Source organism: Pyrgilauda ruficollis, unplaced genomic scaffold (assembly GCF_017590135.1).
Source record: "Pyrgilauda ruficollis isolate IOZ18807 unplaced genomic scaffold, ASM1759013v1 scaffold3, whole genome shotgun sequence".
Taxonomy (NCBI): domain Eukaryota; kingdom Metazoa; phylum Chordata; class Aves; order Passeriformes; family Passeridae; genus Pyrgilauda; species Pyrgilauda ruficollis.
In genome coordinates, this window is record NW_024524377.1 from 16,511,994 (window position 1) to 16,535,055 (window position 23,062).

General features: G+C 35.4%; 1 protein-coding gene across 10 annotated transcripts in view; it reads right to left on the bottom strand.

Annotated features, from left to right (window-relative positions):
* Window positions 1-3,051: 3,051 nt before the first annotated feature.
* Window positions 3,052-23,062, bottom strand: part of LOC121356485 (sodium channel protein type 2 subunit alpha-like) — a 44,780-nt gene continuing 24,769 nt past the window's right edge. For 6 of the 10 annotated variants that reach the window (XM_041472967.1, XM_041472964.1, XM_041472961.1 and 3 more), the window contains exons 17-26: window positions 18,694-18,811; window positions 16,658-16,812; window positions 15,330-15,503; window positions 12,261-12,383; window positions 11,722-12,003; window positions 8,941-8,998; window positions 8,023-8,156; window positions 5,276-5,380; window positions 4,601-4,871; window positions 3,052-4,235 (exon numbers count right to left, since the gene is read on the bottom strand). In XM_041472967.1, the coding sequence (XP_041328901.1) occupies window positions 3,052-4,235; window positions 4,601-4,871; window positions 5,276-5,380; window positions 8,023-8,156; window positions 8,941-8,998; window positions 11,722-12,003; window positions 12,261-12,383; window positions 15,330-15,503; window positions 16,658-16,812; window positions 18,694-18,811 (2,604 nt within the window). Of the gene's footprint in view, window positions 4,236-4,600; window positions 4,872-5,275; window positions 5,381-8,022; window positions 8,161-8,940; window positions 8,999-11,721; window positions 12,004-12,260; window positions 12,384-15,329; window positions 15,504-16,657; window positions 16,813-18,693; window positions 18,812-23,062 lie in introns of all 10 variants that reach the window. The other 4 variants (XM_041472969.1, XM_041472966.1, XM_041472960.1 and 1 more) reach the window with 1 other exon arrangement.

The window sequence follows — 23,062 nt, forward strand, 5'->3', positions numbered from 1 at the left end:
TCTTCACAAAAGAAATGAGAACACTCACATACACCAAAAAAAAAAAAAAAGGATTAATCACCCCAGGTCCAATGAACACACTATGTCCCTCATTCTGCCACCTGTGTGTAGCAACCCCTTGCCAGGGACCACGCCTGAGAGCCTCAGTAAAGGCATCAGCTGCCTGACGACTGCTGTGACACAGCCCCTAAAACTTCTAAGAGCTCTTGCTCCCTCCTCTTGGCAAGCATGGATTTCTCCAGAGGGAAAGGAATTAAAGCAACACCGTTGCGCTCCCATGGGGTTATTTTGGTGACTGATCCTGGCTCCCCTATCCCAGAGTGAGCAGCGTCTGCAGGAGCAGCTGTGGAGCCATCCTGCATTGGACTTGCCCAAGAGAGAATACCACTAGAGCTCTTCCTGGACAATTCAAAAATTTGGCAAAAAGACACACAGTTGAAATACATTTTTCTTCTGAATTCTAGAAAAACTCCTCTGGGTCAGGACAACATCAGCATTTCATTTCATCTTGATGGTGACAAGTTGAGACTGAACTAAGTAATGAAGCAACACACGATCCAGACATCTAAATCACCTCACTGCTGAATCAGCTCCCCCTTAATTTTACCAACCATTACTTGTTAATCTTTAAAAAATTCATGCAAAAAAAGACAAAGACTAAAATAATTACATAAAAAGGTTATCTTTATTCTTTTGGGTTGTTAGCAATGTAGTTACTTTTGGTAAAACAACTTCCTGCATGCAGTTCATCAGTACACTATGAGCCAATAATTTCCATAAAAGCAGGAGCCCATCAATATTCTAGTTCTTTTGTAAGAAATGCAAAGTGTTTCACTGTCCCTTGCACAAGTTCACTATTCATCCTCATGAAGGAAGATTTTTGAATAACAAATTATATTTAAAGTGTTTCTACTGCAGTGTGCACCAATAAGCAAAGCAGACAGTGTGAGATTAACTCTGGGGAAAAAGAAATGTCCCTATGACTAAGATCCATGAAAATCAATAGACAGGATTATAACATAAAAAAAAAGCCTTCTATCTTGTTTCACATAAAAATACCTACCTAAGGATAAGAAAAAAAAAATTTGTACTGTCCATTTGTTTTAAAATTATTCCTTATTAAAAGCTGTTCAAAGCAATTAGCAGAAATTTTCAATTACACATTGTATATTGTTTTTGAACAGTAAAGTGTCAAAGACAGACAGCAATAAATATTAATAACAACAGGAAAATGTGTAATTTCTTATAGTGAGTAAAAACTGGTATAAAATAAAACTATTTTAAAAATAAAAATAATAAATACATAATTTTTTCTAGCCCCATATTTTAAGCCATCTATTTGTCCTGTATAGTCCACTACTGTACTGCATATTTGCTGATTACAACACTCACACAAAATAAAATCTATAATAGCAGCAAAATATTGCTTACTGGTATGAGGAATGATGGTCTTGTCAAACAGTTTTTCTTTTTACAACTTACATCTCTTCCCATGTTAAACTTTTAACAGCTGTAGGATAATAGCAGCAAGCATGCATCAGTTAGAGCTTCCAATTATTTGAAGTATCACAGAATATATCATAATATCTACTGAAATGTTGTAAGCTAACTTACTAGGGTACATATTTGACACATATATGGTAATTAGGTCATTGCCTCCTTGTTCAAAAAGGTACCACTGTGTAAAACAACTGATTAAATAACAGAGGGTATTTTACTTACATGTATAGTGTCAGCCTGAATGCAAAAAAGTCATCTAAACCCCAATGCAGGACAAAGCTGATTTCACTACATCTTTTTAGTCATCTCAGCTCTCTATGGAAGGTTACATTACAGTGGAAACCTGACTAAATTGCCAAGAGGGTGTCAAAACCACATCTTTCATGTACATAATTCGTGTTTCTATGATTCATCCTTCCGAAGTAGAGAAAATGAAATCTGAGGTATATATTAAGGTAGTATTTGTCCCCAAAGGTACTCTGCTATCAACTTATAGCTTTGATTATTTTCCTAAGTGGGATACACTTATGAGAAATAAGTGTAGCAACAGACTTAGGAATAAATTATGGAAACTACTCATGATACTACAGGGTCAAAACATACCATTTAAATAAAAATTGTAATTTCCTGTACGCAGAATTTGCCATTTGTAGCTTTTCTGTGAAAACAACTGTTTGACTATTTCAGGAATTATTAGCTATCTTGTACTCTGAAAGTAAATTTTTTCATAGTTTCACAATTTTCCAAACAGGAGCTCTATGTAGCACCATTTATTTAAACCACTTTATCTGAAACAGAGAGTACAATAAATTTAAAACTACTAAAAGGTAATAAAAATAAATACATTAAACTTAAAAGACTAAGTTACCAACCTCTTTTCTGTGAGAATTATTCCCTTGTTTGATTTACGGACAAATTCTTTATCTGGACTCTGTTGGTTTTTTTATAGTTTGGTGCTTCTTCGATCTACACCCTGAGGTTTGATAATCTGGAATCCTGGTTTTTTGCATTTAGAAGTGGCTTGACGAGAACTATGTTCATATTATGTTGGCAGATTATGTATTCCTGACATTTGTGTTCTCTGCACAGAAGAGCATTATTTAGTGTTTATCTAAATAAAGAGTATTTAGATTTTTTTTCTCAGCACAGCAGAATTAATAAAGCAGTATGTTATTAAAGCAAATGAAATCATTAACAAGAACTGACACACATGGAACAAAGATAAGAGATGAAATGTACACAGTGGATACACTTACTCCACAAAAATACAGGCTTATTAGGACCCATTAAGGGTTCCTATATTCCAAGCAGAAATTTTGTGTCTCCTCTCAATTAGTAACAGCTGATAATCAAAATTATTGTTCTGCAAGTTTGTCTTCCTATTACACACCAAGAGTTTACTAGTGACGGATCATTGTCTTGGACAGGCACTGACTGCAGTAGTGGGTAAATATGTAAAAACTTATAATTTTGGCATAATCCTCCAGTAAAAGTGCTACTGACAAAAACATTTTCAAGCTTGCAAACATTCATCACGGATAAAAGTGCCTTTTACTTTTTGTTTCCTCTTCTGTCTTTACCTTTGTCTTCTTTTTCTGATTTGTCATCTTCATATTTTTCTTTTTCTGGTTTTGTTACACTATCATAAGAAGGTGGAGCTATGGTGGATGCAGACATATCCATTTTCTCTGGAGATGAGTTTTCACTCACCTTGCCAACAATCACATCCTTTTTGATAAGCTGATCACCCCCATCTTTCTGATACATAAATGAAAGCTTCTTCACTGACTGTCTTAGAAGATGACGTCTGTAAGCACGCTGAATAATAGTGGCAGAAACTTCTTCCTGTTTTCGTTTCAGTGTGGTTGTAATTGGTTCATAGGAAGCTTTGGAAGGATTGGATGCCATAAACCGATCTTCCATCTGTATTCTGAGGGTGTCCATCTCCCCACTTTCCCCCAAAACACGCTTTGTGAAAGCAAACAAGATGTCAAGGCAGTGAATTCTGTCACCGCTCACTACAGGTAGATCCATTGCAATAAGATGAATTGTGTTTGGTTTTGGTATATTAAGAGGAGGCTCAAGTGCTGCTGCAAAATCAGACAGTTTGCTACATTCTATGAATTGTGTTGCACCAGGATCATATTTTTCCCAAACCTCATAAAACATCTCAAAGTCATCCTCACCCAAGGGTTCAGCGCTTTCTTCAGTAGCAACACTGAAGTTCTCCAAAATCACAGCGATGTACATGTTCACCACTACCAGAAAGGATATGATAATGTAGCTGACAAAGAAGAAAATCCCAACAGAGGGATTGCCACAGTCACCTTTCACAGAGCTCCCCGGATGATCTTTATGGGGGTCACAGTCTGGCTCCCCACTGTTGAGAATTGGGGCGAGCAAACCGTCCCAGCCAGCGGACGTGGTGATCTGGAACAGGCAGATCATGCTGTTGCCAAACGTTTCAAAGTTGAACATGTCATCAATCCCAGCTTCCCTCTTGACATAGGCAAAGTTGGACATGCCAAATATGGCATAGATGAACATGACCAGGAAGAGCAGCAGCCCAATGTTGAACAAAGCAGGAAGAGACATCATCAAAGCAAAAAGCAGAGTGCGGATTCCCTTAGCGCCTTTAATGAGGCGCAGGATTCGACCGATTCTGGCAAGTCGAACAACTCTGAACAAAGTCGGTGACACAAAGTATTTCTCAATCACCTCAGCTAGAAACATACCTGTGAAACATAAAAATAAACTAAGAGAGTAAGTTTTTAACACAGATAGATTTTCCACAGAAAAGTATAAACACCCACCCCAGCACTAGTCATGGAATTAGTGGCAAATATAATTGGAGATAAAATTTATCTGTTACGGATAATTTTAGAATTTTTCCCAGCACTTTTAGAAAATAACCCCAAACCTAGAAGTATTACAACTGATACAGAATTATTAAGAAAGTTAGCCCTTTCAAGTATGCATTTTGTTTCCTAAATAATCAAGAGGAATTAAAATTAACTCCTCTAATTTGCAGGACTTGACAGAAATAAAGTATTAAATATACAAAGAACTATGTTTCATTTTGAACATAAGAATTTCTTACCTATTATTGAAAGAATAACAACCACAAAATCAAAAATATTCCAGCCAATGGTGAAGTAATAATAACGGAGTGAAAATATTTTGAAGACACATTCACCAGTGAAAAGGACAACAAAGACCAAGTTAATCCAATATAAAATATTTTGCATCAGTTCAGTCTGGTCATCTGTTTCTATCATCATTGTGATCATGTTAAGACAGATTAGAACCATAATGATGATGTCAAATAGCTGCTGTGTTACAATATCAAACACCAGACCTTGCAATTTGTTCTGAGGGAAGAAAAAAGAAAAGGTTATAGTATTTTTATGTAATAAACATCTGTTTACTCCCTCCCATTTCATTCTTCCTCTCCCAAAATATACAACCAAGCAAAAGGCTCAAAAGTCTAAGAAAACCATCATTCAGTAACTTATATGCCAGTTCAAAGTTTTTCTCTCAAAACTCAACAAGCCTATATTTCTTCATGTTCTTTGATTCTCTGCTTCCTCAGGCATAAAAAATGTGAGAGATTTTTCCTGCAGAATAGACACACATACATTTCAATTCAGAATGAAGGGGTAACTCTAATTAGGGCGAAACCATTTTACAGTTAAAGGAGAAATTTTATTCTAATTGATGTACTGCTGGGATTTCTCTCCAAGTACAGATGACATAAGAACAGCGTAATTCTCACCACTGGTCGAGGTATAGGTTTTTGTGGTTTCTTGGATCCCAGCTTCTTCATTGCATTGTAGTATTTCTTTTGCTCTTCTGTCATGAAAATGTCTTGGCCTCCAAGGTAAATTAATAAAAGAAACCCCAAATCTGATTACAGCCAAGCCTTCATATCCATTAATTTACAGCATTGCAGAACATGGTTTGAATGAGCCCTTTAGTCATCCTTATACATTGTTACCGAAACCAAAACATAATAATTGTTTCAAAGACTGTTAAAATATCTGATGAATCTTGAAGGAAAAATGAAAGAAATTATGGAGCAAAGAAAATCCCCAAAACTTCCATCTATTTCTTATTTGAAAAAATACATAGCTGATTAATTCAATTAAATAAATTTTAAAAACTACACCTAATTTGCAAAATACACATTTCATAGACACTTATAAATCTAGCATCATGAACTCCACATTGTAAATCCATCTACCAGAAATAAAAAAGTTTCAAAGGTACAAAGATACACTGTGAGCACATATGCCTCCAGGTAAAACATACAGAGAGAAAGAAGTTACTGTTTTTACTTTTCAGGATGTGCATTTTACCATTTGAGTATAGGTATCTCAGTTCAGGTGATATATGAACAGTGTATATGAAGCTTGATCATCCCCCTACACTGTACCTAGATCATCAAAAGCACTGGTTTACTTTGGGATTTCTTGTCTGAATAAAAGGATTTCTAGACTGGTGTAATACACACATGGAAACACTTATCAGAAATACAACTTATATTGTCAAGTGACTTGTTTTATTCCTTTCATGCATTTGTTTGTAATTGTATTCCAGGTATGTATGATATCAAAGCAGTGGCATAGGGAAATGAACTTCAGAGTCAGGGGTGATTCTGTGACTTTGTCCCACTGAATTTGTCAAATGTGGTGTCAATCTTACAGACAAAGTAATGATAAGTCTGAAGGAAGGTGTGTTTAACTTTCAGCTGTGTCTATATATTGACATGAAGATTTAGAAGTCAAAAGAGACCGTCTTTAACAAACTCTCCTCATAAATCTAATATTCAAGTAAAATTAACTTCTTGGAGAGTAAGAGTTTTGGAAGAAAAACAAGAAGTTGATTTGATAATTATGGTGGAAATGTGCTGTGACTGTTGGAAGATTTCAGTCAGTGGGAAATAAATAAAAGAAGAGCGCTGTAAAGAAAGTGGGAACGGCATGGGGATTTCTTCTGCTGTCTCACTGATGTAATGGCTATCATGAGAGAACAAGACATCCTTGTCTCAGTGTACTGTTCCTAGGGAGAATATAGGCCTCAAGGCAAGATAACCCATAAGGACCAGTTAGGAAATCAACAGTAGAACACTGCCTCCCTTACAGAACTAATGTAATGAAAGTAGGATGCACACAGGAACCACAGAAAAGCACAGTTTAACTACACAGAGTACTGTGTAGTTAAACACAAGTATACTGCAACATGAGGTCTTTTCCCATTCATATCCCAACATGCCCAAATGTCAGGTAAGGAAAAAAAAAAAAAAAAAAAAAAAAAAAAAAAAAGACAAGAAAAATACTGCTGGGTAGCCATGAACTGTGTGATCTGCACATTTCTACCAACACAGATGCACTGATAAATTCAAAAGACAGACAACTAATGCTTGCTAATTTGCTATATGAAACAGAAGAATAAAATATATATAGAATTTTTCCCAGTCTAATTGTATGTCCAGTATTTCACTTTCCCGGTGACTTGCAAGAGCTCCAAATGTACAAGGGGTGCATATCACAGCGCCAGAAAAAGCCATTTAGCAGGAACCCTTATCTGCCTTCAGAGTCATGATGATTCCAGTGCACAGTGTCTGCCAAGTGAACTTACTAAAATTTATAATTACCTCATTACTGAGTACAGTCACCTAGTTATATATCGGCTGCCAAAAATGCCAATAACATGTATATAATCTTAGTCTTGCTCTCAAAGGATGAGAAATGGATCCACCTTCCTGCTAAGTACTCGATGCCCCTGAAGTCCACTCCAAGGAAGGTGCAAATATTTTGAAGGATGAAGATGCCACTATTTATGGTTTAAATAGCAAGTACAATTTAATTTGCCACCACAGCCGATATTTTCATCTATTTACATGTCCCCAGAGTTCTTGACACAACCCTGTGTTCATTTAAATAATAGAAACAGCTTAAGTTGAAAAGAAAACCTACACATTTTCAAATTACACTCATTTTCTTTTTCTTGCAAATTCACTAACTCAAGACAGTGTCCCTACCCTCTCTAATCTTGTAATACAGAGACGTATTTTCAGCATTCAATGTGTTAGTCTCTGTAATGGAGGCCTTCCCAATGCTGCTGTATGTTATCTTCTTACCAATTTTGAAATTTATAGTTTTGTATATTTTCTTCTTTCCTGCCTTCATTTGCTTAAGTCATCTGCACTTTCACATTGCTTAGTCAGAACACTGTAAAGTTAAGAAAAACAAAGACACAACTTTCTGATGGACAACATATCATTGGGCTGTACAGGGATGTGGAGAACACTCAAACACTAAGCCTAATTTTAAATTACTTCAGATGTCTTAAAAAGAAAATACTGTTAATTACTTTGAACAAACAAAAATCTTAAAGCCTGATTTCTTTTTTCTTTTTATTACTACGAGAAATTTCAGACACTATTATTTATCCTTGCATACATTTACTGAATGCTAAATAACTATGAAGCACTGTGAAAATTAAACATGTGGTACTTATCTTCTTTTTTTGTTGGTTGAAGTTATCTATGATGACACCAATGAATAAGTTTAGGGTGAAAAATGATCCAAAGACAATAAAGGCCACAAAGTAAATGTACATGTACAGGTTGTCTTCATATTTGGGCTGATGTTCTGCCTATGTAACATAGGAAAACAGCAAAGCATCACAAATAACAGTTAAGACAAATCAAAGATTCCCGAGCAGGAAGAGAAGTTGCATCCAGATGGGCAGGGGGTAAACCCAACTATTTTCAAGCATACACAACACTTGCCTCATATCTGAACTTGAAAATCTATTTAATATAGATTTCTGTAATTGCACACATTGCAGGCCTTGCCATTCCTTCCCTCTCTGTCTCATCCCTTTGACGATATTTGACATTTCATGTAGGTCCTACTAATTTGATAGAAATCTGCAAATCTCAAAAGCAATTCAGTTCCTACAGACTAAATGCAAATCAAGAGCTGGATTGAGGAGAGGCACAAACAAATATCAAGATTAAAAAAAATAGGCAAATTTGGTTTTTGAGATCATCAGAGTCTGCAGCTCCGAATTAACTTTTGCAGTGATGCCTCTTGACTATTTGGGTTACTTTTGAGGACACAGAAAAAACTTGTTTCCTGATCTGTACAATCTCAGATATAAATTAATAGAAAACTGTATCTCATTAGTTTGGATTTTTACAGAAGAATTATTAAATTAGTAATAATTTATGTAGCTTACAGCTGTAATTTTTTTTTCTAGTAAAAGTATAAGCACTTTGTGGGCATAGATTGTAGAAAATCCATCAGGGCTTTACATTTAATTTTTAATATTTTAGCTCATTTCAACTACCATTCAAGGAGCCTTACATCAATCGTAGATTCGCTTTCCCTCAGTAAATTTTATTTTTACATATTAGATTTTATATTGCACTCACTTTTGTAGAATCAACTGCAGCATACATAATCTCCATCCATCCTTTAAATGTTGCCTAAAAACAAAATTCGTTAATATTTCCTATCAAAGCTCCAGTTCTGAAAACATTCTAAATAAAACAGTGTCTTTTGCAATGTACTTCTGTTCATAAAAATAAAGAAAATATTAAAAGTCTAGTGCGTTACAAGTGAAGCATTCACAGGAAATTCATTACTGAGGAATATTTCCCCCCAGTTCTTAAAAAAACACTGAATAAATTCTAATCTTCATGGAAATTCATATAAACTCTCTGTGAGATGAGTTGAAATCAATATCACCATACCAGAGAGACAGCAATTTATCTCCCAGGGAAATGTGATGTACTGGTTGCCAGCTGTAAAGCATTACCTTAACAGGAAAGGCACTGTGCTATTTGGCATCCCAGTAAAGCCAAGTCCCTGATGTCAGAGTACAGGGAACCTGCATGATCAGCTGGTCCACCTGCACAGGGATGGTGTGGGTCACTCCACTGGAAACAAGGAGCTCCAAGAAGAGACTGAGTGAAGCTGCCCAAGTAGCTCATCCATCCTTCAAGTGTGTGCCACGGTGCTCACAGCATGCCATGGTGTCCACAGTTCAGTGCACCCTCCAGAGCCAGCACCCAGCCTGGATCCACCACTTCTCCTCCAGGACCTCCCTGCACATCCCAGCTCCCCTGTAATTCCATCATTGATGGAACCATTCTGAGCTGCACCATTCCTCTGCCCTGAGTGTAGCAAGTGCTGCCAACACCAGCTCTTCCCAAACACTGCTTGGTTTTCCTCAAGGTGTTATAATAAGGCTTTCAATTCTAACTGACTACCAAAAAACTGGAGGACTTTTCCAGGAAAAAAAAAAAATCAGCCACCATCAATTGGCATTGTTCAGACAGAATATGGAAATAGTCCTAGAAGAAACTCTAAAAGGTAAGTAGTCCCAAGAAATCTTAAGAAAATAACAGAATCATAGAATGGTTTGGCTTGGAAGTGACTTTTGGAAATTATCTAGTTTAAACCCTCTGCCAAAGGCAGGGACATCTTTCACTACATCAAAAATTTCCAGTAACGGGCCATCCACATTTTCTGGGCAACCTATGTCTTAAAGCATTATCATTAAATAAATAAATCAATCTCCCTTATACCCAATATAAATCTACCTTCTTTCAGTCAAAAACCGTTTGTCTTGTCACTACAGGCCCTGGGAAAATTTTCCCTCAGACTTTTTTATAAGCCCCCTTTAAACATTGAAAGGACACCATAAGATCTCCCTGAAGCCCTCCCTTCTCCAGGCTGAACAACCCAAACTCTCTCAGCATTTCTTCAAAGGAAAGTAATTTCAGTCCTCTGATCTTGTTTTGGCTGTCTTCTGGACCTCTAAGAGGTCCAGAATCTTCTTGTTCTAGTGATGTCTCATGAGAATGAAGTGTACAAGGAAAATCACCTATCTGTCGGCCACACTTGTTGGCCAGCCCAGGATATGATTGACTTTGCAGTCAAATCCTGCGCAATCACATGCAAGTGCACATTGCCAGCTCCTGTAAAAGTTTTTTCCCCAAGGCCACCTTTGTGGGGCTGACCTCAATCCATTAGTTTTCCAGTCTCTACTGATACTGGGGATTGCCCTGGACCAGGTGCAGGACTTTGTATGTGGCTTTGAACTGCATGAGGTTCATGGAGTTCAGCCTTCAGCTGGATGAGGTCCCTCAGGCTGGCATCCCCTCTAAGCCTATCACAAAGCTCAGCTTGGTGTCATCTGCCAACTGCTGAGGGTGCACTCAATTCCATGTCTATCAATGTTATTAGATGGAGTTATTAGATAGTACTGGTCCTAGAGCAAATCCTTGAGAGACACCACTTGGTACTGTTTTCCTCTTGACACTAAGCCACTGACTCTAAGTTGTTCCACACAGCCACCCAAACAATTCTTTATCCTTCTAGAGCGTCTTCATCAAACTGGTTCTGGTGAGCTATGATATTGAGGGCATGAAAGGTGTGAATGACCTGTTTACTGCAATCACTACATAGGTGAACTGTAGGTGCAAGACATGATACATATGCTAAAAGCAGTGCCACTCTCTAAGCTGGTAATTTATGCAACTGCCCAGTGCTGTTTAGCAATAGCTACTATTACCCCCTGAAGCAAACAGATGGTAGCCTGCTAGCACAATACTAACTACTAAAACTACCAGTTGGAACTTTTTAAAGGCAGAATAATTACTAATTGCTTACAAGTACATATAATTTCCCAGAAGTAGTTTGTCAAATGAACCCGATTATATATACATATGTTTGTCTTACTGGCAATTTACAGATACTCTCTCTAAAAAGGTTCATGTCTAGAAATCTAACACTTTCTTCTTGTTTGAAGATCAGATAAATCCTAGAATGTATCTATGACAACCACGGTAAAACTATTAGACAATATGCCTTAACAGATAAGGAAAATAAAAGAAAAGGAGACCTAGCTGCAGTTTTTAACCAGATATTTGCTACATACTGTATTTCCATAGCACTTGAAAAGGTACTAGCAGCTGGGTGCCAAGCAACCTTTTATCCATCAGGTAAATATTAGATATTCCTCCTCTTCCAAAATGGCCAGAGAATGTATCACATTTTTACAATAAGCAATATTAATTAGCTCCATAGAATAAAATTATGAAGTCAAATCCATATCCATTTATTTATTTTAAAATAACATTGAAAATTATGGAATTAAATGATACCACAACTAAAACTAAAGCTGGAAAATTCATGCACTTACCACCTGAAGCAGAGAAAGATAACCAATTGCCACATTATCAAAGTTTACTTTCACATTTTTCCACCGAACACCTCCAGTAGTCCTGTTCATATTTTCACACATACTTTTATTACTGACTTGCTCTGGTGTGAGCATCTCATCATTTGTGGTGTTAACACAGTGATAGAACTTGCCAGCAAACAAATTTACTCCCATAATGCTGAAAATTAGCCAGAATGTAAGACAAACCAGAAGTACGTTCATAATGGATGGGATTGCTCCAGTAAGAGCATTCACAACCACCTAGTCAATAAACACAGAAAAAAAAATTAAAAACAACACAAGGGTTATTATTTTATTAATTTAGAAGACAATTTAATGTAAAACATTACATTACACTGAAGTAAGGCAAATAGAAAAGTAGTAATGCATGTCATATAACCAAACATGCTACTGTTGTCCTTACTAACAGACATTCAATTAGTGTTATTCCATGCTTTTATAATTTGGCATATTTTTAGGGATTTGTTTTACACATTACTTGCTTTTTTCTTCCTTACCCTCATGCCTTCAAAGCGTGACAAAGCTCTTAGGGGTCTCAAAGCTCTTAATGTTCGGAGCGATTTAATTGCACCAAATTCTGAGAAACCAAGGGCAGTAGCTACTAAGCTAACCAATGAGACCTAGAGGAAACAAAACAAAATAAAAGTACTTTTCTTTTTTAAGTAACTTCAAAGTAGAAATGCCTTGAGGGGTAAAATTTTGATCTGGATATTGGGAAAAAAATTTCACAAGGTCCTTTATCTTTCAGTGAAAATAAATTAAAAAAGAAAAAAATTTTTTTTTAGCAAGTAATTCCTCTCCCTCCATGTGTTTGATTGTGGTTTGGACAGCCTGTGATATCACCTATAAACTGGCATCTACATATAGAAATCCTAAATATAACATTAGAAAATTAGAAATTCAAAAGGGGTATTGCAAAAAAAGGAGGAGAAATACTACAAAACATCCTGTAATGATACACATGAGACAGAATCCCAACCTCATCTTCATTTCAACTTTCTGCTCTTGTAACTACCAAATAGTATAATTGCACAAAAGCACATTGTTATCATAAGCTCGAAAAATCTTTGGATTTTTAAAATTGTTTGTATTTTGGACAACTAATGTGCCTACTTTTGTGGAAGAAAGGGTTTAATCCACAAGAATTTTTGACACCATCAGTACAGCTCGATTAATAGCTCAAAAATTGATATTCCTGCTGTTTTCCAGCAAAAGTCAATGACTTGTGTCCTCACTGAGCCTACCACTCCAGATGGCTATCTCCTGTTGTGTTTACACAAGGAAGTTTTCTGCAGATTTCTTTCCTCTAAGGGTAGCTCAAGCAAGCTGCCAAATACTATACAATCCCATTGTTGCTCTTCTCTGTGATACCATTTGTAATTGCACAAGGAAAGCTGAGCAAAATGAGCATTTTTATTTGTTTCAGGGCTAATTATCTGTTTCTGAAATAACTGTAAACTTCACAACGGGTAAGAACTTCTGTCTGTATACCGTAAGTTCTTTCCCAAACAGGGGACAGCTGGAGAGTTGAGGCTGCTAGGTACAGAACAGTTTGCCTGAAAAGATTCTGTAAAATATCTCACAGTGATAATTTAACGTGACTCATACTGGTATGGCAAATTTTTTCAACGTTTAGCTAGAAGATAAAGGCACAGGACAGAAAGATAAAACAAAGATCTATTTAAGCAGTTGAGGGCAGCACCTGCATGCTACACCAGCAGGAAGAGAAAGAATTAAAATTCCTTGTTAGTGGCTGAAAACAATAGCAAGTAGGTCTGGCAATAATGTTAGAAAAAGCTTAAGCAGACCACCATGACTTTAGGGGTGGGAAGGAGTGGGTTTACAATATAGGAGGTCAAACACTGGAAAATGCATTGCTAAGTAAGGCATTCTTCATTCAAAACAGAGTATCAGCCTGAGCTGTCTAATCAAACCTTGAGGTTAGAGCTAACTGAAAACCTCTGATGGGAGGTTATAACACATTTTATATATATATATATATGTTATATATATTATATAACAACATGAGTTATTATATAATCTGCTGCTATAGGACTACAAAATGCAGACACTCCAAACAAAAGATTAAGATGGCTACATGGAAGCACTGAAATTGCTGAAAAAATGAAGAGTTTATACCTATCCATGTGGATATATGGTATGCCTCATCAGAAGAATTGATGTTAAAACGCAATTCAAGATCAACATTTCCCAACACAGGCTTGTACAAAGACATTACATCTGAATACTCCTTAAATACTAATAGGTTTATTTATTTCTGTTTAATTTTCTTTCTTTTTTTACCAATGACCATTGTAATGGAAAAAAATTTCAGAATTTATGTATCACAAACTTCTGGAAACATACTGTCTGGTTATTCATAATATGAAGAGAGTCTAAAACATGGCATCAACAATTTTATGCAAAGGTGACAGATCTATCTAGATGATTGCTGCTCATTTTGTATTAATTACAAAATTGTCATAATTTTTCACTTAACACTTAAATTATAATAAAGAAAAATCAGAATGCTACAGTATCCACAAAGAAAGAAAATATACAAAAATTATATATTCAGCCTTACTCAAAGACAGTCCTAACTTTTTTTCTTTCATGTGCTAAGATTTTTGTTTTGGAAAATTTAATCTTAGGGGAGGGCCTTTATACATGCTAAGTTTCTTACAGGTCAGTACATCTGTTTTGGGAATATGTTGACTTTATTCTTGGTGTAAGTATTAACCCGTAGTTCTCAACAGAAGAAGTGGACAGGATATGAAAGTAAAAAGCAGAAAACTGCATATCCCAGAAAAAAACATATCGCATATTTTCTCATGTCACTGAGTCCATTTGCCTAGAATGGGGATTCACTGAAAAGAGAAGCACAGTTAAATGAGGAAGACAAATAACAAACACCACTTGTGCCTTCCCTTCCAAAAAACCTACTTTAAGAAGAGCATTAGGTAAGTTTCAATTCTACTGGTAGGGGACAAAATTTTGGTCCTAGATTCCAGATACCATCCAATCAATAGAGTTCTCTTTTGTCCACTTGTTGAATTTCTAGTCCAACATATTTGCAAAAAGAAAGAACGCATTTAAATGAACATATCATGCAATGTCACTAATTTAGTTTCTTTAGAATATCAACACTAGCTTTTAATGTTATTGTTGAAAAACAGTTCTTCTTTGTCAGTGCCCCATTAAGCCCAGGATCAAATGCCCTACCCCAACTGCTCACTTAAATTTCCCTTTCCTTTCTTGTATCTGTGTCCCCCTTGCCCTCTGCTGCCACATGCAGCAGACTCAAGTCAAATCTGTAAACAGTGCTCCCTCACCAGCTGGGACCCTGCACAGTAAAACACAGAACACACAATGTCAATGACAGCACAAAGGCAGATTTAGTTACACACTGGGTAACTGCAGCAGGATCTTATTCACCAGTATGTAATTTTCCATTCCTTTAAACCAAATTTATATTATTCACTGCATCTATCTCTACCAGACTGAAGTTACATAAAACTACCCGCCTAAACAACAGAAACAGACTACTTGGAAAGCATAGTACCTACATCGACAATCAGGAAGTCCAGCCAGCACCAAGCATTAGTGAAGTAAGTCTGAAAACCATAGGCCACCCATTTTAGCACCATTTCCAGAATAAAGACGTAAGTAAAGATTTTATCAGCATAGTCCAGCAGGACTTTTATAGTCTTGCGTTGTTCAATATATATATCTTCAAAAGCCTGTGAAGAATGGGTTATATATAGGTAAGACATTGAAAAGCCTTAAGCCAGAACTAAATGAAAACAGCAAAGAAAAATCACTTTCAACTTTAGATGTTTTACCTCGAAAAAACAAAATAACAGAAAGTACAATTACATTATATCTGCATTTTCGATTTTATTACTGTCTGAAAATGGAATTACAATAAAAAGTCTGAGGTTGCCCAAAAGATTTTTAGAAATTTCAATAATAGTCAACACAGAATTGTAAATTTTCACCCTGAAAAGCCCAGCCAGGTTCTGTCAGAAGCCAGAACTCTCATTATTACGTCAACTTCAATTAACAAGAGACCAGATATTATGTTGATGATCTCTAGTGAAGTCTTGCTTTAGGTGCTGATGGCAAGGTTTTAGCAGTGGGAGGCTGCAGATGCGGCCACTGCAAGGAGAGACCACGAGACTGCTTTGTGCCAGCTCCACCATTGATCCTACACAGGAAACAGCCAAGCACAACCACGAAGCTGACGGTGCCTCTGAGAAAACATGTTTAAGAAAGGGCAAAGCACTGTATGGCAGTATGAGCACTGAAGGCAAAAAGTGAGAGAAACTACCCTGCAAACACCAAGGTCAGGGAAGAAGGAAGGGAAATACGTGGTGCTTTAGGTGCTGGACCAGAGACCAAGACAATATATAGCAAATCCTATGTCAATCAGCAACCAATATGAACCCAAATAAGTGAAGCACTAAATGTAACTAAGAATAGTATAAAGAAATTCAAGAATTCCTATGTAACAGTCCAGAAATACTGCAACTAAAACCGTAGCAAGAAATTAACGAAGACCATGATGAATTCCGTATCTGCTTTTGGGGACAACTTTTATTGGAAGTAGAATAATTGCTTCATGCACACATTTCCATTTTCATGATTTTTATAACTTCTTGAACAAGATTTTTTGTGTAATCCTATTCATAAACACACACATGACCTAGCATTCATCAAAATTTTAATGTAATGTAAATTAAATGTAATACCCAAAATATTCTGGGAATTTACTTCCAAGTTCTCTTCAAAGACAACTTTGTGTTTTATTCATAATGAATACACACATTATAATACTACACTTAGATAAAACATTTTTATAGGTACTATTTCTTTGGGTGCAAGCTCTACTTACCAGAGCACCACTGCTGAGAAGAATCATGAAGACAATGAATGATTCAAACCAGTTGTGCTCTACTATGTTGTAACATGTTTTTCGAAGGTTCCACCAGATTCTTCCTTTTGTGCTCTCCGTGCTGCCTTTACAGCATTTAAACTTCTGTACACAACCTAATACCACAAAAATTAAGAAACCGTTATAAGGTAGAATTTTCGTTATCCTGAAAAATAAAATTATTCTTAGCTAGCTCCTGCTTCATGAAGTTAAAGCTACTTCATGCCACTTACGCTACTTATCTTTTAAATTTTATACTTTGGATGTAGGAAAAACTTCAGCGCACGCAATTTTTCCTCTACTCTGATGCTACATCAAGCTTATAGTAAAGGACAGTCATCTAACTGAGCTAACTTTCACTTACAAACACATTTAAAAATTTATATACAGATAATTAAAGAATATATGCAAATTGTCAGGAGTAGAAACAAGGAGCATACATAGCAACTTTCACATGAACTTGTTCAAGAATACAGAAGCTTCCTCTCTTAAAAGAACTGTTGCCTTTTAGAAAAGGTTCAAATAAATCAGACATTAATACTATTTTTACTATGCTGAGGAACAACTGATGCTCCATGGGCTGATGAAGGATAACTCTTTGCATAAACAAATGTTTTAACGGGACATAATGAGAGCTTTTCCAATCTGATACAGATTTGTGGCAACTGTCCACAGAAATTTGCCTCATATTGGAGAGCCCCTACTTTATCAATGCCTCAAGGCATTGTCACTAACTGCCTAGCCAAGAGTAGCCTCTTTAATGCTTTGAAAATTATTAATCACACAGAAACAAAACCAATTTGACATGACTTTAATGGATCCCAAAGGCACTCTGGTTTTCCTGTTAAGTGTCATTGAGTTCATATGTTACAAATACGTTACAATATATTTCATCATGTCAGCTAAAACAGCTACCACTGTGAAAAACATGAGCTATCTTACCTTCAACCACTCAAAACATTTGTATTATGAAAAAATAAATCTTATGCCCAAGGATGAATTTGTATCACATAACACAAGGATAAGGAAGAATTTTACTATATTTTCAAATTATTTGAGAAATGTACATTTTTTGTTGGATTTTTTTTTTTTAATTAAGAACTTGATATAGTCAATTCAGCCCCACAGTGACAAACAATTCTGGTTTTATGAAGACCAGTAAAATAATACTTCAAAGGACAAAAGTCCTAGCCTACTATCAAAGATGTCTGCAAAACATTAAACTAAAAAGCATGGACAGGATAGGCGAGTTAATCCTGGACCATATTTTGTTCTGAATTATTTTAGTCATGATTTAAAAGGAAATTAAGATCCGTAATATCACAAATAAAAAGCAGAAAAAACAGAAATTCTTTCCTACATGGTAAATTTCAGTACCCTAGAAGGTGCAGCTATTCACAATTAAAATAAATCAAAACATTTAAGGACATGCAAGTATGCTGTTATGACTTCTTAAATAGATACATAGGATCTCATCCACCTGTTTAACCACAGTATATTTATACATCCTCTCCCCCCATTAATGGTGCAATGTCAACAAATTAAGTTTATTGTTTGAGTCAAACTCTCCACTGAATGATGGTGGATGACCTGAATCACCCGCTGAATTGCTTTCTAGCACTAGGAAGTGATCAATCAGATGACTCCATTTTAAATTTCTCAGTGAAGCGAACCTAGTGGAGGGCTTGATCTTGCAGATTTCATTACTGACAAAGTAATTTAAAGCAACAAAATTACTGTCTGCTGAGATTAAGCTTGTAGATTTGTGCCTAGTGGTTATTTTAAAATATTAAAAACTACTACATACACACATATTGAACTTTGCTTTAACAAACAGTACTTCATAGATGTCAGTATTGCTGTCTACAACAGGCAAAATTAATCATACCCTAAGACTTGATGAATTAGGATCCAGAACTGCTGTAGCAAGTTGAACTGGCAATGTTTATTGCAAACAAACAAAACGTAATTGCTAGGTCCAAATTTTATTTCCATACCTTCTGTAAAGCATGCTTGTACTTCTGATGCTTTTTCTGGTTCAGTTTCACTTTTCTCTTCTCCAAAGACAGCTAAATTAACTGTACTTCCTTCTGATGAGCTGGAAAAATCTAGCTTCTGAAAATAAATTATATTTTTACTTTATTAATATTTCTATTTTTAGAAGTGTAATTAACTAAGCATGCAACACCATGTGCTGGTAATAAGAACAGTATTTTTCACCAGAAATACAAAAAAAACACCCACACATAGCAGTCAATGCTGTTGAAATGTGCATAAATTGTCCACTTTCTATCTAGAGATTGCACAGCATGGAATCTTTTTAGAAATCCTGAAATTCCATGAAAGTTAACTGTTACCACGTTGATTTGCTGATACATATTCTATTTATTTTGTTTTCTACTATTACTTTCTTATACATTTCAACTGGCATTCATTTGCATTCTTTTCTGCCAATGCACATATGTAGTACATTGTGCATTCTGAAACTACCCATTACTCTGGTACACATACCTGTACAGTCAACACCCAGAGATAATTTTGGGGGTTTTTTTGTTTGGTTTTTTATTTTTTAAATAATTAATATTATGTAAGTCACATTATTAAAATGATCCCCAAACACAAAAACAAACATATACATAACCCCCAGCCCCATTCCAATACAAGAATAAGCCTTAATATATTATTTTGTAATCTGCCTGTGTATTGCAGAGATGTAGAGATTTTAAGGGAAGATGTGGTGTCCTGTACACTGAAGTTAAGTATGAGTACCAAACTAAATCAGAGTAGTTTTGGTCACAGCATTCTCTGACATTTTAATGCTATTATCAAGAAGTATAAAACACCAGTAATGAAGTCACACAAGTAAATGTCTGTAGGGAATGATGTAAGCACACTTTATAAAACAACCTTGGTTTTGTCAAATCAACACCATTTTTACTAATTTAGTTAGATTTTTATGAATACGAGATATTTAAGAGATAAATGCAGACAATTTGCTATCCAATCAAGTTGTATTTACACCCCAATTGTAAATTGTGAAAGCACAAGATTATTTTTGGTAATAAACAATTTTTATGTTTGTGGATGAAGACAGACAATATAATAACAATAAGTAACCCAGTATTCTGCATTAGTTTAAATTAAAAATGGTTTTGTTATATTGCCTATTTTGCTACTACTTTACAAACTTATTATCTGGAAAAGAACCTCCATATTACTAATGTTTACAATAAAGATGTCTTTTCTTTTTAAGCAACATAATTTCAAAACAGCAATATTCACAGCAAACAACTTTTCCTGTCGTTACTTCTACTGAACCCAGGGATAGCACAATACGCTCTCCACAATTCTATTATTATGCTGCTTTCATCATTCCATGACATAGCATATATATTGCAAAATGTTGCAGTGGTGGTGAGAAAACTAAAACATTTAATTAAATAAGTCAAATTATTATTTTAAAAATATATACCTTTTAAGATTAAAGAAGTTTTGCGTCATATTATTAATAAAAATTTAAAGCAATGTGAACTACCCTAAGTAATTTGAACTGTAAGCTTAGCACATGACATGAATTCAAATGAAAGTATAAAAGATGAACAACCACAAACACAAAAGTGACTGAAAAGAATCAGTATGTTTAGAACATGAAGTTATGTATTTCATATAATTCATGGTAGAAGAATCAGAGGTTAGACCTTTTTAAAATTTCTTTTTAATTACAAAAGGCATTTCTATTTACACTAGAAATAAAACTAGAGATTACATGAACTATTTTGATATAAACCAGGTAGTCTGGTTTCCTCTTTCTTCTAAAGATGATGTAGAATATAATCCTACTGCTTAAAGAGTTACAGATTTAATTAAACATTGGCTCTCTCTTTTATGTGAGGGGCTCATAATTTTCACTAAGATGCAGGTATCAAACAACAACACCACCAAAAAAAGTGATCATAAAAATAAGTATGCATAGAAGAGTTTCTCCCTCTAATTAAAAATTAGAAAGCTAGCTTCTTTGCTATTTACAACAGAAGTCTTTGCAGAAGTCTAACTGATCTGGGGAATCACTCCAGGAAGAGAACTTTCAGGAAAGACAGAAATGTTCATCCGTCAACTTCTAGGGCCCTTAGCTGCTGTTCAGTTTACTAAGCAGAGGTAAGAAGGCCACATTGAATGTACACTAAGCACTGGATTGAATGCATTAACTTAGAGAAAAATTGGAATACGTATCTATTAGAAAAAAAGCATTGCCTTACTATGCAGGGAAGGGTAAGTAAGACAAAGTGACATCCAAATGAAAAAGATTTGTGTATTTTTCAGTCAAATGATTGGAAGCTCCCAGTTTACTCGCTTGCATGCTGCTCTATGCTTGTCCAAACTCACGTAAGCAGAAGCTCAAGTTAGGAGCAGTGTCACATAATCAATATCCATCAAAGAAGACTCAGCCCCTAATACCTGGGATCACTAGGATGGGACATTACCATTCCACTCTTCCCTACTGAAGTGCCTTTTCAAAAACAGCTTAAAAAATCCCTAGAAAGATATTTTTCTATTCCTTCTGAACAGTTTACCGCCCCCTCGGACACAGAAGAGACCTAAAATACTTCCAATATGTAATACAGTGCAAAAGAATATATGGAATATAATGATTCCACAACAAATCCACACAAATAAAAGCTGTATTTGCAAAAGGATTATCTCAATGGTAAAGAACAGCACTGTCAAACTATAGGGAAGAGATCATCAGGAATAAGAAATGCATAGCTCAGTACAATTAAGCTAAATACTAAACTTTGTAAGTTTTATGGTTCTAGAGTTTCTGAATTTAGAGGTTTGGGAGTATAGTAGCTCCCATTTTTTCTTTTTAAAAAATTGTTTTAATTTGATCTTTATCCCAAGTTTTCCTATTTCTCTCTTGTTTGAACATCCTTATTTATATAGTTTTAAACCATCCATATTTATTTAGACACCTGTATAGAACTTTTGATTAATGTTTTATGTTTGTCTTTATCAAAAAAAAAGCAACTGGATTATGTTCACAAAGAAACAATTATTTATGCTGAAGAACAAAACTTACATAAATGATTCCCTACATTCCAACCTTGCAGACATATATAAACTTCATGACTAGACTATAACTAAATCATTACATCCATATTCAAAGGAACTATGCATATGTATAAAACATACATTTGATTGTTCCTAAGAGTGCATCTTTCATCCTATAATTTAGCTTCTCTTATATGAGAAAACTGAAACTGAATTACAGAAATGTTGTGAACAAACACAAACCTATTTATATAAAAGATATAAACATTTTAGCATACAAGTAACTGTATATATGTAATATTACAGAGGCATTGGTCAAATGAACGTGATCAGAAAATGTTCATAATTACATGGTAGCTAAAAACACAGTACAACAGATGAACAGAAAACATCAAGTGAGGACAACCTTTCCGTTGGCATAAAATCATAGGTTGTTAACCTCTTTTGATCTTGAAAAGTGCTGATCTTAATCATTCAGTCAACAACAATAAAACTTACAAAGCATGCATGTTATGCCATAGAAAAAGTACAGAAAATACCAATGATGTAACAAGGAGAGAAGAAGGCGTGGGTGTTGCCCTCGGTCATGCTGTGATGTGAGTCGTGGGACTCAGCTTACAGAGCGCTGCACATGTTCCCACTACATTGCAACATACGGGGAAAAAGATACTGGAGCTGAGTAGCATGCAGGCCAATCAATCTCAGAAGTGATTATGTATGATAATCATATGCATGATTTGTTTAGGTAACCTGTGTAAACATGCTGACACGTTGCTCTGTCTGGTTTAAAAGCACCAGTCTTGACTGATCCAGCTTGATTTTACTCCTGTGAGAGAATGGCACGCAATGAAATTAAAATATGGTACCCTTGGGGTTGTTTGAGTACTGGAAACAGAAGTGTGGATTCCTACTTACTTAAAATATGTGTTTTCTAGATATGGCACACATTTGCAAAACATAGTATTTTTAGGTGTGGATTAGAGCTTTAGACACAACCAAATATATAATGGAAGAGGTAAAATTAGCAGAACATCTGAAACTCATAGATGTATACTGGACTTGGGACTGAACATAAAGAACACCCCACAAACAAAAAACTAAACCACCACCAAAAATCCCTTCACCCTTAAATTCTCCTCCTTCAGAAACAAAAAAAAAAAGAGGCCCAAACAAAAAGACATACAGATGCACCCACAATATTTCAGCTTTAAGTATCCTTTACATAGTAGTTTCCAGACATTTAAAACAACAGAAATACATTTCTCCTTGCATTTCATTTTCAAGGTTATTACTGGTCTTCACTAGATGCTAATTAGG